General features: G+C 37.7%; 1 protein-coding gene across 1 annotated transcript; it reads left to right on the forward strand.

Moving 5' to 3' along the window:
- The first annotated feature begins 12906 nt into the window (after positions 1 to 12906).
- LOC143532723 (F-box protein At5g07610-like) lies at positions 12907 to 14496 on the forward strand. The gene is made up of 3 exons (XM_077027693.1): positions 12907 to 13060; positions 13094 to 13889; positions 13927 to 14496. Exons 1-3 carry the CDS (start codon positions 13058 to 13060, stop codon positions 14223 to 14225), a joined length of 1098 nt encoding a protein of 365 aa, XP_076883808.1. The 5' UTR covers positions 12907 to 13057; the 3' UTR covers positions 14226 to 14496.
- Positions 14497 to 17795: the final 3299 nt, after the last annotated feature.

The raw sequence follows: 17795 nt of genomic DNA on the forward strand, positions 1-17795 counted from the left end.
ACAAACTGACTGACTTATTATAAAACCTCTAAATAAGCAAACTAACATACATACTGATTTCATATTTTTTTTCTTTTTTTTTTCTTTTTTTTTTACATAAACGAACTACTGAATACATAACTGAATATAAACATACATCTTTTTGGCTTTTTCCTCAAGTTTTTTTTAAGCATAATAACGTGATGCTTAATAATGGAACAAATACAAATACAAATACAAAAACAAATACAATTACAAAAGAACCTAGTAAGCCGGATCGTCTCGTAACATAATGTCGGGGTTAAATAAATGAAGAATAAGTCCAAGAAAGGTTTTCTAAGGGACCGAACCCCCCGCCCCTCACATTAACCATCCTCATATGTATAATGTATGAGGTCCCAACCCCCTAGTACCCACACTCACTCTCATCCAGACGAGGCTTAACCTAATTGCCTCTATCATTTTTGCATTTTGCCAACTACGATCCCGTAATCCATGAACATCAATGAAAGCACTCAAATGACATGTGTGTACTATATATTATATGTGTATTATATATATTTGGGTCAACTCAAACACGTACCGGAGGAATAGGGTTAACGATATAAACTTGTGTACATGTCCCCATGATTCGTTATCCCCGCCTAAACGACCCAATTTTCAACTTCTCGTTATAAAAACATTTGTGAGTAAGACTAATGAGAAGCTGACAAACCAACCATGACCAGAAACTTATGACTTGGCATTAATGGCAATAATTAACAGTTAACAACTTTGGTTTCTGAACACTCTTCGAGGTACTATCGGGCAAAAATTTTTCAAATTTCCCCAATCCCCACACTTGAGGTTTACATTGTCTTCAATGTAAGAATACTTAACATTGTCCTCAAAGTTAAAATTGATAAAACGAGACATTTGAGGTACGGGGTTGAAATTGACTTTTTGACTAATAAGCAATTTTAAAATTCGGGGCTCAAATGTGGCGGTTCAGCTAACAATTATACAATTACACTTTTAGCGATTAAGTAATAAAAACAAAATATTATGAAACTGAAATCACCTGATATTATCGTGACTGGAGAAGGACCAATCGGCTCGTGAACTCTCAGAAACACTCGTATACTCTCGTCTCATCCAATTACCAACTGACAATCGAACCTGCAAACTCTCGAGATGTGTAGAAGCAAGCTTCTCACAAGTGTAAGACATAGGTCTTTTACGAGTTATGAAAATGAATTTTTGTTAATTTTATTAAAACAAATACCGAGCCAAATTAAATCATTCATAATAAATTTTGTTAAACAAGTTAAAACATTAAAAGACCTAACTCACTTTCGTAGGAATCACGATTGCATTTAGCATATGCAACAAGCCCTTTAAACCCCGGGCTACCCGGGAGGACGAGTGAGGTCTCATGAGGGTTTATAGTGAACTACACCCACAAAGTTCGGTTACAACATAATATACACGCACCTGAATTAACCACAGCAAAATGAACATGAAAGCACTCTGGGTCGCTTAACTGAAACCCCATTTTCGGAAGGAAAAAAAAACTTACCGAAAGCATCAAATTCCCAACTTTTCTTGTGGTGCGGTATACCCACACTTAGATTTTGCTATGATGGTACGCTTAAAATACAATTAGTAATATAAAACCTAAAACAAAATAGAAATTAAAAAAAAAATATACAAAATGTACAATTACCACCCTTTTAAAACTTATATGGCATTCAAGGTGGGCGTCTGGCCCGCTCCCGTGCAACCTTCTCATTATAAGCACGCGTTTCTTCAATCGTTTGTTGCCAGTCTTCCGATAGTCCAGGATCTAGCCCGAACATCCCCAATCTCCACTCTCGATCATTTTGGTGGGGTGGATGCCTAACCTTCTTCTTCCTTGGTCGGCTACCTTTCTCTTCCACCTTCTCACTATGTTGTTTCTCAAATCCCTTCTTATCTATCCTGCCAATCACAAAACATTCCTCTTTTGTGTGATCCTTGTCCAAGGATACACACTTGTCAACAAAAGGGTTAATAGCATTTTCAAACAATAATAACCGTTTATCACGGTCTCCACTCTTAATTCCCAAAACCCCATTAGCACAGTCAATTACCGCATGTGCTGTGGCAAGGAATGGCCTACCCAATATGACTTGTGGTTGTGCATTATTGACACGTTTAGCATAGTCAAGTACAAGAAAGTCAACTGGGTAGAAAAATTCATCCACCTGAACCATTACATTAGTCACCATGCCCCGAGGAAGTGTATGAGTTTGGTCCGCCAACACCACGGTGGTGTTTACCCTATCTAACGGGCCAAATTCAAACTGATCATATAAACTACCGGGCATGATACTAACACATGCTCTAAGATCTAGAAGTGCCCGATCAGTTTTAAATTTCCCAATTTGGATTGATAAAAGTGGCACTCCCGGGTCTTGGAGTTTACTTGAGATGGTATTATTCTCCACCTCCTCGTCTCTCATGTTGGTCAATTTACCATTTAAACATTTTTCACATGTGCAATTTTCACAAAAAGACATTTCATTTGTTTTTAGTTTTGATTCATTTTGGAAAATTGATTCATTTTGACCGACACGATCACTCTCATCACTAACATCTTCCACCACCCCCTCAACAAACTGTGGAGGTGAATCAACTTCAATACCAGAAATTTCAAAATGAGGTAAAAGACTTACAACATTGATGTGCACATTGTTTCCCTTCTTGGAGCTTGAGCAGTAATGGTTCGGGTTGACTGTAGTATCACTTGGGAGCTGACCTGCACTCTTTTTCAACTTTGCCATATCTGTTGCGAGCTGACCAATTTGCTTTGGCATTGCCCCTGCTGACTTATCATGTAACTCAAACTGTTTCTTCGTTTCAGCCTTATGATCTGTCACAAACTTCATCAATGCATCCAACTTTGAGTGCACCGACTCATCCGAATTTCCCGAGGACCCCCTCTGCGGGTCCTGATTACCCGATGAATTTCCACCTTGGTTACCGTCTCTGTTATACCCTCGATTCTGATCATATGAACCTTGCTGCTGCTGATAACCGCCCTGGCGGTAATTACCCTGCAATCTGTTCTGGCTCGACCCTGAAAGTTCGGGTTCAAATGAGAAGACGCGTTCCCGTAACGAAAGTTCGGGTGGTTCCTCAGGCCCGGGTGATATGTGTTCGAATTGAACCCTTGGCCTTTGGAATCTTCGTAAGCATAATTAACTTCCTCGGTGTCATCCTCCTCATCATCATAATACTCGGGGCAATTTTCTGCCTTATGCCCGAATTCACCACAATCTTCACAAACCGGGAATTTAACACCAACTTTCCCGACCTCTTTTTTCTTACCCTTTTTCAACTCAGCCAGTTCACGTTCCAACTCAGTAATTATTTCAGACTCACCCGCAACTGACTTAACTGACCTTGATGAATTACCACGTCTTCGTCTTTCAGCTGTTGCTTCAGATTTCGAGTCTTCACACATAAACTCTAGAAAATCCCAATCATCTTCCTCAGGTTGATTCAGCAACTGACCATTACACGAGGCCTTGAGATGCTTTCGGTCCTCGTATGTCAACCCATCAACAAAACACTTTACCAGTTCCCACAGTTCGATTTGGTAATGCGGGCAGATCATGTCTTTATACCTGGTAAAGGCTTCATGAAATAACTCACTAGATAACTGTGAACAATTGCGAATGTCTGAACGGGCCTCGGCTAACCGGAATACCACGAACTCTTTCGGGCCGTTCCGCCCGATTCACCCTGTCTCGACCCCTTCCGTTTATGTTAACTGGTTCAGCCCGTCCTCGATTAACCGGCTCTTCTACCTCTTCATCCCAATTATCACAACCCACATCTTCCTGCTCTAAACCCTCATTCTCGGACTCAACAGCCCGATTACCTCTAACCCATCTGTCTACCTCATTATCGATCTCCAAACCTTCGTTTCCATTATTATTTTCCCCCTCGTCTTCGTCTTCTGTCGGAACACTCGATTGAACATCATCGATATTTATCCGAACTCGGCGGTTGGGGTTATTATTTGGAGTGGATGGTCCAGCTTGGTCAAAGTTGAAGGTTAAATTTCTGTTAAGGTTTCGGTTTCGGTTTTGATTTCGGGTTCTGGATGCACGAGCTGAGTGATTTGATTATTTTGGTTATTGAAGTTTGGTGGGTCAGGTATGTTATCTGGGTGAAACATGTTGGTTTATGGAAGTGGATCTTGGTTTTGGTTATCGTTCTGGTTCTGGTTTTGGTTCTGGATCTGATCTTCCATCTCTAAGTTTCTATTTTGTAGTCGGTTCTGCTGAACTAACCTCTCAATTTCGGGCTTGTAAATTAACAGAGACTGTCGGCGCGAATGGCGGGTACGCATAAACCTGTAATCTGCACAAATAACACAACCCGCGTAAAATATAGAAAAATAAAACTAAAATTAAAACTAAAGTAAACAAAAAAATCAATTAACACAAAAGGCACTAAGCGCACTAACTCCCCGGCAACGGCGCCATTTTGATGACCGTCGTTTGAGTCAATCAAAAACCTAGTTAACCTAAGTATATACGGTAAATAAGGTATCGTATCCACCAGGAGTATGTGGTCAATGTAATCGTGTAATAAATTTAAAATATTATGAAGTAGCAGATTTTAGTGCTGATCACACAAGCAATTAGTTTTAATTTAGAATTAAGCAACGAACAAGTGAACAAGTTTCAATCAATTAATAAAAGCAAATCACAACCGGGACTTCAAGTAGGTAACTTACAGTAATCTCATGCAACCTAACAGATTAATCATTAACGGTTAACTACAGACTGATCAACTAGACAAAACCTTAGACATCAATAATCGCTTTACACATGGAACTGGTTATCAAACAGTCCCTGCCAGTGTGACTCAGTTAAGGGAAATCATATGTTTTATCGTATTCAACCAAATCAAGCAGTCCTATGATCAATTATTATAGTAACTGGTAACTAATCGTTCAGATCAACGTAAACCTAAATCGATTGAACACACAGAAATACTAAACATCAATAATCATAGATTAACCATAAACAATTATACATAAACGTTCTTAGTTACATGAGAAAACTGAAAATAATACAAACTTTACATCCCGGGTATGATTCGGAGAAGTTAGCCGAGCATCGACATCATGGAATCTTCAATTATGATGATATGGAACATGTATGTGATCTCGGTATGATTCGGAATTGTGGAATCGCCCTCTTGTAGCTCTGTAAACTGCTAGCCAGTAGTCTCTAATGAAACCCTAACTTTATCCTTATATAGGGTTTTAAAATAGCGACTCCTGGAGTTTTAATTTGGTCCAGCATGTGATACTCTAGCTTCAGCAAATGGTATATCTCAGCAAATGATACTCTAACTTTAGAGTATGATACTCTATTTCAGCATACCATACTTAAAAGACATCTGATGTACGCTTCCTCTTATGCTCAGCATATGATACTCTGTTTTCAGCAAATGATACGCTAAGCCAACTTTTACCCAGATTCAACAGTTTTGATCATACACTATCACACATCATCCTGGGTCTTCATCTCGTGCTCGTATAGGTCTAAATTAGGTACTTTACCGTCTATGACCTGAAATACAATAAACACGTATGAAGTATCGAAGTTCCCACAATAAACAGTTAAAACTAATAAATAAACGAATTTAATTATATACAAATTAACCAACCATCAGTAGACGGACCCGGTGTCAAACCCGGTTGTCACCTGCTCCGGTTCGGGTTCAATAGCACCTGACAATAAACTCGGTCCATTCTGGACCCTTTTCGCCCTCTTTTTTGTCAAGATCAGCCCACGCGTACCTTTTACACTCGTCAAACTTGACATCTCGCGTCACGTGTACTCGCCTTTTGATCGGATCAAACATACGGTAGGCTTTTGTTCCAGATTGAGTACCTACGTGAATCATCAAAATGCTTCGGTCGTCCAACTTCTTTTGACCGGTACAACGGACTTTTACAAACCACGTGCATCCGAACACTTTAATGTGTGAAAGGTTCGGTTTTCTTCCTTTAAAACGCTCGTATGGAGTCGAATCCTCCAACGATTTTGTTGGTGACTGGTTTAGTATGTCAAGCGAGTGATGAACCGCTTCTCCCCATAGGTCTTGTGGTAGTGACATCGCCTTTAACAAACTTCGAGTCGTACCAAGAATGGTTCGGTTTCTTCTTTCAACCACCCTGTTTTGATTTGGGGTGTACGGGGCCGTAAACTGATGTGCCACACCTATACTTGAAAAGTAATCTTCCAACACATGTGATGTAAACTCACCCCCGTTGTAGGTTCATATGGTTTTGAGTTTCTTGTCCGTTTTGCTATCCACCTTTTTCACGAATATGTGTAAGCCTACAACTTGGTCTTTCGTCTTTTTTGTGAAAACCCACATATAGCGGGTGTAGTCGTAAACAACTAGTAAAAAGTATCGGTTGCCACCATGTGTCTCAGGAGTAATCGTGCCACAAACATCGGCATAAACGAGCTCGAGCGGTACCTTTGCACGATAATTAGATTCTTTCGGGAAATTTGCATCGGGTGTTCGATTCTTGGCACTCCATCCGCGAGTTTCGAGAGACCTCGAAGGGAATCGAAATTCAAATGCCCCGATCGAGCATGCCATATCCATGCAAGATTTTGCAAATTGACTTGTACGCAAACCAGAGAAACAACCTTTAAATTAATTTTATAAACCCGGTTAAAGGAACGCGGTACCTTGATTAGAAGTCTTCCATGTTGTTTGAATATTCATAAGATACCGTCTTGGACCCCGATCTTGCATCCTCCTTCGTCTAATTACCCGAGACTTATAATATTATTTTTAAGAGATGGAATAAAATAAACGTCACTCAAGGCTCGTTGTTCTCCCCTTTGACCTTCTACTACTATCGTGCCCTGACCTTCGATTTCAACACTCAAACCATCACCGAAACTTACTTTACCGGTCTTGTTACGATCGATGTTGGAAAACCATTCCGGATTTCCCGTCATGTGGTCACTCGCCCCGTTATCAAGAATCCACGTGTTTTTATCACATGGGGTTGAAGCATATTGCTTTGGATCAACCCGGTCTTCTTTTAGAAAAAACGACATCTTCCTTACTCCGAGCTACCATCATCATGTTTAGCATCGGTCCGCCATCTTGAGCGAGGTTACTTTAATCGTTCGTCTCCTTGTTTCGGTTAGGACATGACGTGGTAAAGTGTCCTAGTTCATAACACCGATAATATTTAATCTTTGATTGATCCTTCTTATCTCGGGGTTCTTTCTTTTCCTGATCCACAACCTTACCCTTTCCCTGGTTCTTTTGACTTGATTCGTTTCCCAACTTGCCTTTCCCATAATGCCTTTCTTGATTGCTTTTAGCTTTCCATTCTTCATATGTATATAGGAGTTGTTCTTACTTACCAGACACGGATTTGTATTCATCTCCAGATCGTTCCTCAAACGCTTTTAGGCATCCAACGACTTCATGGAACGTCATGGTCTTTATATCGGCAAACTGTTCAGTAGTAGCAACAATCGCTATATACCTCTTTCTCGGAACGGACTTCAAAAAACTTTCTCACAATGGTCTTTTCTTCAAACGGTTCTCCAAGATTGTTTGATTTGGAAGCTATTTGGTTTATCTTGGTCGAGAAGTCATCAATCGTATCCGTTTCTTTCATCTTGAGTACATCGAACTCATGTTGAAGAGACTCAATACGTGCTTCCCGAACCCTATCAACCCCAACAAAACGAGTCTTTAGTGCATACCAAATCTCTTTAGCGGTGGAAAGGTGAGCCACTTGCATCACCAAAGCCTCCGGAATGGCTTGATAGAGATACACAATCGTCAACCCATCTATCTTTGGATCAACAACCGTTCTCGTTCTTGGTTCGATAGCCTCCAACAACCCTTAAACCTTGAAGATAGCCTTGATTTTTACCGTCCAAACAGTGTAATTGGTAGACGTAAGAATCGGAAACTGAATCGAGAGGGAACTCGGTTCTTTGGGAAAACCGACTTGATTACTTGGCATGTCTCCCATCTTTCTTCTTATCGTTGGTACTTCTTTTAAAATCTTGAATCGATTTCTTTTAACAAAACTTTATTGTCGAATAACTTGAGATCTTGTATACAAAAAGAACCTTAAATTCTTTCAAATATAAGAAATAATTATTTCTTTCTTTTTCGTAACCTTATGTGAGAAAAAGACTCCACAAGAAAACAACTTGATTGTAAACTTTACTTTTGTAGTTTTGTGGCCAAATAGAATAAACTAATTATAGAAAAACTTTCATGCTACGTTTTTGCTTTCCGCCGACAAACAAAACACTATTGCCGTAACCGGGGTTTTTTTTCACAACCGGCTTCACGTTCAAGATACTGTGATGTGCTCAAAACAATCAATTAAATATTAACTAAATTAAAAAAGTAATAAAAACTAGACCTAAGACTCAACTAAACAAAACACCGGCAAGTGAATCGGTCAATTGTACTAAAGCTAAGTAAGTCCGGAATATAGAACCCACATGACTCTATAAATTACGTAAATTAACTAATTAGACTCGACTTACGACACGACTATTTATTATTAATGTTTTAAGGGGGTTTTTAAACTAATATTAAACTAAGAAAATAAATAAACAAGTAAACAAGAAGCAAGCAACCAAACACAAGATCGAAACCAATAAGAGAAGGAATCTACCTAGGTAAGAATCCCATGCATCAACAATCATCAAGCAATGGACAAATAACATGATATGGAAACTGATTTCTAGAAATATTTATCTAACAAACCCTGAAGGACCCTTGACCGAATCAAACGAAATCCCAAAGAAAAGTTATTAGATTATTAAGCAATCAGTTGAATTGATTTCCTTACAGTCATCAATTAGGGTTAATTAATAGTATCTAAAGCAAGCAATCTCACAAAACACTAAACCCTAGATAACTTGATAAACTAAACACGACATCATGAACAAGGATCAACACAATAAGGAAGAATATTGTCACCAATCTATCCTAGCATGCAATTGACCAAGACACATGAACAACTCCTCACCTTACAGCTATTGAAATTTAGCAAAACATTCAAAATCCTAATCAACAATTAACAAGCTTCTATGATCTAATAGGCCTATTCAACCATAATAATCAAAACACTTAGTAATTGATTAAACATAAACCCTAAATCTAAAGAACACAATCAAAAGATAAAAGATCTATGTGAAGCAATAGTTAATAATCAACCAAGATACTAAACACTCATATGCATCATGAAAGCAAAATCAAGTCTTTTACTATTAATATAATGAAACCATAATCAAATCATTATCCAAAGCAAGAATCAAATCAACACGTGTTCATCAAACCTAGGTAGATATGGATTCTAGTAGAATCATTATTAAAAACAATCCTAAACAAGTATTAAAAACAAAGAAGAAAGACATGATAAATAATGAACAAGGAACGAAAGTTAGAGCGATAAAACCCTTTGCAATTGATTCTTGAACACTTGTATGAAAAAACTCTCGATCCCCCTTGGTTCCTAGCTTCAAAACACCTTCAAAACCTTGGTTCTCTCTTGAAATCGGCTGCCAATGAGTTTCGAATCGGCTAGGTTTGCAATCCCCTTTATATAAATCGATAACCGGGCTTGGGCTTTGCAAAAATTGGTTGAACAGTGGACCTAGGCGCCGCGTGACCGGGCCTGAACACCCCTGTCGTGCGGCGCGGCGTGCTCCTGGAGTGCATTCTGAGTTTTTGCTTGTTATTTGTTGCTTAATCATCTTAGATATCTTTCTTGAACTCCAAGTAACGCATATAAACTTCTAGACCTTCTTTTCCTTGACTTTCAAACCACCATCTACATGCAAACAAATCAAAACACTAAGTGGAATAATCATGTAATCATTAACAATCAAAACGAACTTAAACTTTTCATGAAAAGATAGAAAGAATTAAGTTTAACATGCAAGACACCAAAAGATATAAAACACGATAAACATATAAACTACTTGACTCAAAACCTTAATTAATAAAAGATCAATGAAACACGAACTAAACCGAACTCAAAACATTAAATAAACATAACTTTACAAGGGATTCAAAATGTATAAATAGATGTATATCATACCGAAACAGGTTTCTTGAAACCTACTGAATATTTTGTGTTCACCGGAGGTCGACGCGAACCGCAATAATTGCTCGCCGCCAATTAAACCTTGGTCGCCGGAATCTTGTTCTTCTATCACCGCTTCTTGATTTCCGATCGCAGCTGTCGCAAGCTCTTGCGGTTTTCACCGTCCTTACTTGCCTGACCTTCGTTGATCGGTAATCCTCTCTGGTGATTATTGAACCTCAACCGTGGCTCTTGATACCAATTGAAGACAATAAGGTTCAAGTCTAAACCTTTATTGTATTGATTATTAAGTTGTGAATACTTTATTACAAATAAACCCTATTTATAACCATACATTTACTTGTTAGACAAGAATAGGAGAAAAACTAACTCAAAAACCCCTAGGTTTGTAAGTACGACAACTAGGTCCCCGCACTTACGCAAGATTACACTAACAATATTAACAAAGCCTTTCCTCGCTTTTCTAAAAAGAAGTGAAACAAAAATGTTATGGTTTGCTTCAAAGAAAACAAAACGTATTCTAAGTTTCTAACTCCATCTTCTTTCTCAGGCTCAGATTCCCTTAAACAAAACCAAAAAAATTAAAAAAAAAAAACAAATTGGTTTACATCAAGAAAACGCCTGAGTTTTATCAATCGGGAGGAGGAATAAAACGTTAGTAGCGACGAGGCTAGGTTAAGAAGAACATATTTGAGAATTGGGGGCTAGTTCGACGTTGTTCCAGCCTTAATAAAATCGTCGAACAAATCGTCTCCGGCGTCAAGATCCGGGAAGACGTCAGCGATGGTGAGAACATGGTGTCAAATACGGCAACTCGGCTTTGACATTAACAATAACGTGGATAACATGTCGCCAGAGATGAGGTGGGTTGTAGAACACGTCGTGGACGACTTAATCTAGACAAGCGTTTTTGTCTGATTGGTTGAACCAACACGTCGCCTACATTCCCAACACATCATCAACGACGCAATAAGTATTTGGAATTTTTTCTCTAAATGGGTCATTTTGGGAATTTCCCCTTAAAAAAATAACCAAACATGTTTCAATCTGTCCTATTAAGAGGAATATTAAAGACCATGTGAACAACAACATATGTTGTTTCTAAACCCAACAAACAAAACTTATATAAAGAGCAACCAAAAGATAGCACATTTTTGTGGCACCGACATCTAAACATTTATCTATATCAGGCCCGGCTCCGAGAACGGTTAAAAATTTCTGGGCTGAAGACGAAAATATTTTTGGGCCTTAATAAAAAAAGGGTATCTTGTTGGGTTTACGATTTAATTTTTTTAAAAAGCCTTAATTTTTGGGCCTTATGACTTGGTTGTGTAAAAAAAAGTTTTATATAAAAATATAGTCAAAATGTCTTAAGTGAGGTTGGAACCCACAACCTTTTGGTTGAAAGTCATACCCATTTGCCACTAAACCAAGCTAGTGGTTGTGATATTAAGTTTAAACATTCTATATACATATTGTTTTTCATAAAAATATATATATAATTTTTAAAAAAAAAAATCCGGGCCTATCGAGGTGTCGGGCCGGGGTCCGTCGACCACCCGACCCTCCCTTATAGCCGGGCCTGATCTATATGGGTAATGGATTTTAACTCAATGGCAACAAGCGACATTTGAGGGGTGCAATGCAAATCGTCTATCGTAGACCAAAAGTGCACAAAATTGTCGAATAATTTAGTACTTTACTTTTAAAAATGTCACTTTCAAAAAATGGTTTTTAGTTTTCACACTAAGGTTATGGGGTATACTTTAACCCCTCTTAACTCTACATAAGCACCATATCACTTATTTTTCTTTCTTTCACTCCATCTCACCCAAAGGAAATTGTTTAATCCTTTTAACTTCATCTCACTCCTATTAATTGTTAATTTAATAAATTGTTCTTTGCCTTTTAATTCGTTAAAAACATAATCCATTGCCCCTTTAACAAGTATAACACAAGTGAGGATTGGTTTAATACATCTTTAAAGTGACATATCATCTTAATTTATGTTGGGGTTAGTGTATATCTCATGGCCTAACATGATTGCCACGTAATTCATGTTACATACTTAGGTTGCGTGTAGTGGAGGGGTTACAAATTGGACGATTTGTGTGTCATGTGGCGTCCATATAGTAAATGAGGGATTTTTATGTTAAGGGTGTAGTGGTGTTGTAGCCATGTGTGTGTGTGTGTGTGTGTGTGTGTGTGTGTATCACATACTGTTATAATGGGAAAATTCCCATAATGTCCCACTTTTAGAGAGAGATTCAAAATACGTCCCTCTAAAATTCAAATCCCCCATTTGTCCCTTTACTAACTCGTCTTCGTCTCTACGTTGGAAAATCGAGATGACATGTTTCTTAACTCGTCGCATCCCCTCCACATTAGCTCATAACCCTTCGCCTCCCCCGCCATGTTAGCTCAAAACTCATCGTCTCACCGTTGTGTTAGCTAAAAAATAATCTTACCTTATCTTTACTAAAACCATGTATCCAAAACTTAATTAAAAAATATTTGAATATTTTAAATTTTATTGGTTTTTAAGTTCTTGTATTTGAATTTTGGATATGGTTTAGAAAACTCATGCATATCATCAAATCATTTTATGTGTACCTTATTTAGATATAGTTTTTTAGATAACAAGATTTAAGTTTTTAGCTAACATAGCAGAGAAGCGATGAGTTTTAGCTAGCATGGAGATACGATGGGTTTCGAGCTAACATGACGAGGATACGACGAGTTATGAGCTAATTTCGCTAAGCTTAATCCCAAACTAAAAATAACTCAATAGAATGGCTAATCGATCAGGTCTTTAGGTTTCGGACTGGCAGGGCCCACTTTCTCTTCTTGATCAATTGACGAATATAATATGTCCCTAAATTGTATGTGCAGTTTGGCTTGGAAACCCTAATAATGGTGAGTGCAACAGACAAAACCTGCTTCTCGCAGGTTTCCACGGACCAACAGTCCTTGTCGGGAGCAATGGTGGGGTCCAGTGATGACCTTTTAACCGAAATCCTTGTCCGCCTCCCAGTTGCCTCCGTCCTTCGTTTCAAATCCGTATCTAAACACTGGCATTTGCTTTTGAGTCACAGGCAATTTACCCACCGGTATGATAAGCAGTTTTCGAATTCTCCTGGTATTTTTGCCCACAATATATATGTTCCATTTCATGTTAATGACCGAAGCCCTCCTCCGTTTACTAGTACGGATTCCCGCTTAAATAGTACTGCGTGTAGTGATAGAATCGGGCAATCGTGTAATGGGTTACTGAGTTGCAGTAGCCATTGGGGTAACAACGGTCGTCTTGAATATTATGTTTTTAATCCCACAACCAAGCAATTGTCATTCATCCTACCGGTCCCGGGAGGTCAGGTAGGTAACAGACGGATGGCTCTAGCATTTCATCAAACAGACTGTGTTCACTACAAAGTCGTTTGTATTCTTGTTTTGGATCCTCGTGAGGATCGGTTTCAGGTTCAAATCTACTCGTCTGAAACAAGGGAATGGAAGATTTCTATCGAATCATTCTCCGCACATAAACTTGTTTTCCGTGACCCGGTTTACTGGAATGGAGCTGTTCATTGGGCTCCCTTTCATGACAAACAATTGTACTTTAAAATAGACGATGAAACATTGCAAACATTGCCCTTTCCGGAGGGGGTGATGTGTTCTGAAGTATGGACGATGTATTTTGGGGAATTCAGAGGTCATCTACATTTAATATTACACACAAAGAAACCTCGTATTCTGAATCCGGAAGAAAATGGTTTGCATCTGAGTGTTTGAGATGTTGAGGGATCATAAGGGGTGGTTTGTCAAGTATCAAGTAGAGCTTGATGAGCTTCCGGATGCTTACCCTTGGATGTTCGATTATGAAAGTCGCTTTAATTCCAAAGTCATCGATTTGGTTAGAGGTCGAGAAGAAGAAGATACATTCATGGTGCTGAAAGTTGGCGAAAAGATTATAAAATACAATCTTGTTGACAAGAGTTTTAACCAGATATTTACTCTCCCCAGCGACTTCCATGAAGATGTGCCATGTTTTCATCGTTACATTGAAACCTTAACTTCTTTATGAAAGGAAATTAGGTTTGTTTATGTTTTTCATTATTTCAGTGTGTGATTTAAAAAATATTTGTCTATGACTTATGCAATTTACATCTAATTGTCTAAACATAACCAAATGCTATAATATCTGAGCAACCTAGATATATATAGTACGCTGCAAGCACTCCTTTAGAAGATGAAATGTCTAAAATTGTAACTTGTAATTTAGATTCACTAGAAAGGTTACTACAGATCCTTGTTTTCTTGCTGCATGGAATTGTGAAGCTGCTTGCTTTATCAGAGGCATGTGAACTTACCAACATCATACCTGTCAAAAGTTTATATATATTTGGTACTAAATTTAGGATTAAACTGGAGGATAAGTTAAGTTTTGTTTATCGACAAATTGAAAGTCATTTACTTGCAAATTTATATTTTGGCTTGTTTAATTGGATCCTGTATGTGGCGCATGTTAGTTTGTGTTTATTTGGAACGTCATGGTTTTTATATCGGCAAACTGTTCAATGGTAGCAACAATCGCTATATACCTCTTTCTTGGAACGAGCTTCAAAAGCTTTCTCACAAGGGTCTTTTCTTCAAACGGGTCTCCAAGATTGCTTGCTTTGGAAGCTATTTGGCTTATCTTGGTCGAGAAGTCATCAATCGCTCTGATACCAATTCAAGTCCCAGATCGATAATCAAACACCAACTAAACGAATAACTATTGTTTATATTAATCAGAAAATATAACTCAAAATACTGATTACAACTCTATCAAACCCTAACTCGGTTTGACTCTTGATGAACCCTAACTCGGTTGCATCTAAATGAACCCTAACTCAGTTACATCTCGTGTGTGTCTCTTAGATGAACCCTAACTCGGTTACACCTCTCACCACACTCTAATGTCTAACATAACTTGGTTTATATAGACCAATATAACTTGTTACCCAAGACATTACCTATTCTAATTACAATACAATTATGAAACATAACGTAATTAGGAAACATAACCAACTATGACCTACTTGTCATTATTGGTCCCTCAAGTTCACCAATTTGTAATTTGGAGTCTGAAATTACTTCCAACAATCACCCCCCTAATTTCTGACTCGAAATAGGTGGCTTTTCAACTCCAAGCATGTCTCTTTTGCCCTGTTGTTTTATTTGACCCATGATTTTGACCTTCTCGGCTTTCACAACCCTCTTGGTCCATGACTGTGTTCTTTCGGCTCTCCCGAACTCGACTACCTTTGTGACCATTCACTCGGCCGTATGAAAACGCATAACCACTCCTTTGGCTGCGATTCCGATCATCTAATTGAGCGAACATTAATATTCCTTGATCTTCTTTTGTTCCCGAATCAAAACACGAACACATATTTCAAATCCTTGATCAATACATAACTCGTTCAACCCCGTATAAAACCACACTCCGATTTAAAACTTGAACTTTGAATTGAACCAACTTGTCCAACCCTACCCAACCTAATATGATGTTCCGAACCATTTTCAAAACTAACCCCGTTTGCTCAAATAAACCGGTTATCGAATACCTCTTCAAAGAAAACCAACTTTGTGCAAAATCTTTAAATTAATGCAACAAAAATAATTATTGTTCTTTTCTTTTGTATCCTTCAAGCAAGATGTTCACAGAAGAATGTACTTCGGACTTTTATGACTTTTTCAACTTCCTTTAATTACAAAAACCAAGAACAGTATAAACCTGAAACACGATCAAAAAACCCTTCGCTGCCTCCGAACAATAAAGAACGTCGATCAACGGAATCTTCTGGTTTTTTTCGATCGCTAGTACTGGACGAGAACAAATTGCCACCACAGATCTGGGTCCTGCTGACCCGTTTGTGAAAAGAATCGTACTCCAATTTGGAAACCTTACTCGGTTCTGATATACGTGAATGATAGCTTCTCCTCAAGCTCTGATACTAATTGAAGACAATAAGATTTCAAGTCTAAACCTTTATTGTATTGATTGATAAGTTGTGAATAATTGATTACAAATACACTATTTATAACCATGCAATTATTTGTTAGACAAGAAAGGGAGAAAAACTAACTCAAAACCCCTTATGTTTGTAAGTACCACAACTAGGTCCCCGCACTTACGTAAGATTACACTAACAATATTGACCTGCACAAGAAAGTATCACATGTTTAAAGCAAATATAAAACAGGATCTCACAATATGTAAAAATCAGGGTCTTCAAATGAACCTATTGTACCAACATATACACCAATAATTCGTACACAAATATTTTAACGAGTACAAAAGTGCAAACATACGTAAAACATGGATTTACGCACAATGTCATGTATTTCGAAGAATGCAGAAACCTATCAAGCAAGTATGCACAATGTGAATATAAGCCAAAAAGTAAGTTAATTTAGTAGTGAATAACTTAATAGTTAATATACAAACATGGTTAATATAACTACATATAGCTTCATAATTACCTCACTCTTTGGCTTGAATAGTTGACAAAGCCATTCAAACCGCTCATCAGGAATATTGGCACGAGCCTCGTGAGGCATGTTGAGCCTTGACGAGCTACTATAGCTCAGATTGATAGCCTGCTTGAAATAAGCCGAGCTTTTTCCAGCTCGGGCCCATAAAAAAAGCTCGCTTAGTTATTGAACATGGGCACAAGCCTAGTGTATTTTTAAGTTTTACCTCTTTTGGACTTCTGCGTATTAGTTTTACACTGTACAGCCTAGCTCGAGCCAAGCTAGGCTCGTTTAAGGTTTTTCTCAAAATATATTTATATAATAAAAAACGCATATAAATTAATTAATAAATAATAAGCTAGCCGAGCCTAAGTTTGAAAAAAAAACAACTCACAAGCCGACCTTGAGCTCGATCTCTGACAAGTCAAAACAAGCTAAGCTCAGCTAGAATAGCTTACAAAACAAGCTATTCTAAACAAGCTATCTTTGATAAACAAGCTAAATGGGAGAAACTAAGCTCAGCTAGAAAATTCACAACTTCCGGGCCCGGGAAACCAAAGGTAAATGGGAGAAACACGTGTTGATTCTCGAAACAAGCTATCTTGTGTTTATCAACTTAACCTAATTCCGCATTCAATGCAGCTTGGCCCGCAACAAACTCATGGTTCCTAAGCCCAACAAAAAGGAGCACTCCCGTAAATTTCGCAAAAGTGTGCTCCCCCCTACCCACCCATTTTGTTATCTTTTATTATTTTTATATTTAGAAGAAACTTTTAAAATAAAACATATTTTCTTATTTAAAATAAACATATTTATTAATTAAAAATAAGTTTTTTTCTATAATTATTTGATTTTTCTCAAGAGTGTTTTTCAAGTAGTTTTTGAAGACAGTAACTTTTTAAACAAAATTTATATTATTTGTTAATTAGAAAAAAGGAAAAGAAAAAAAGAAAAAGAAATAGTGTATTTACGTACCAAGTTTTATGAATTGTGAATAAAATATCTAATGTTATGTGATACTTAATACTTTAACATAGAAATAGTGTTAAAATGGAGTAATATGTCAAATAAAATTGTTAAAGGAATTGAAAGTTCTCGGAAGAAAGTATGACAATGGAGGAGGCTACGTTTAGCT

This window comes from Bidens hawaiensis, unplaced genomic scaffold (genome assembly GCF_021521415.1).
Source record: "Bidens hawaiensis isolate Kalapana, Puna unplaced genomic scaffold, B.hawaiensis_p1.1 tig00009541_1, whole genome shotgun sequence".
Lineage (NCBI taxonomy): Eukaryota > Viridiplantae > Streptophyta > Magnoliopsida > Asterales > Asteraceae > Bidens > Bidens hawaiensis.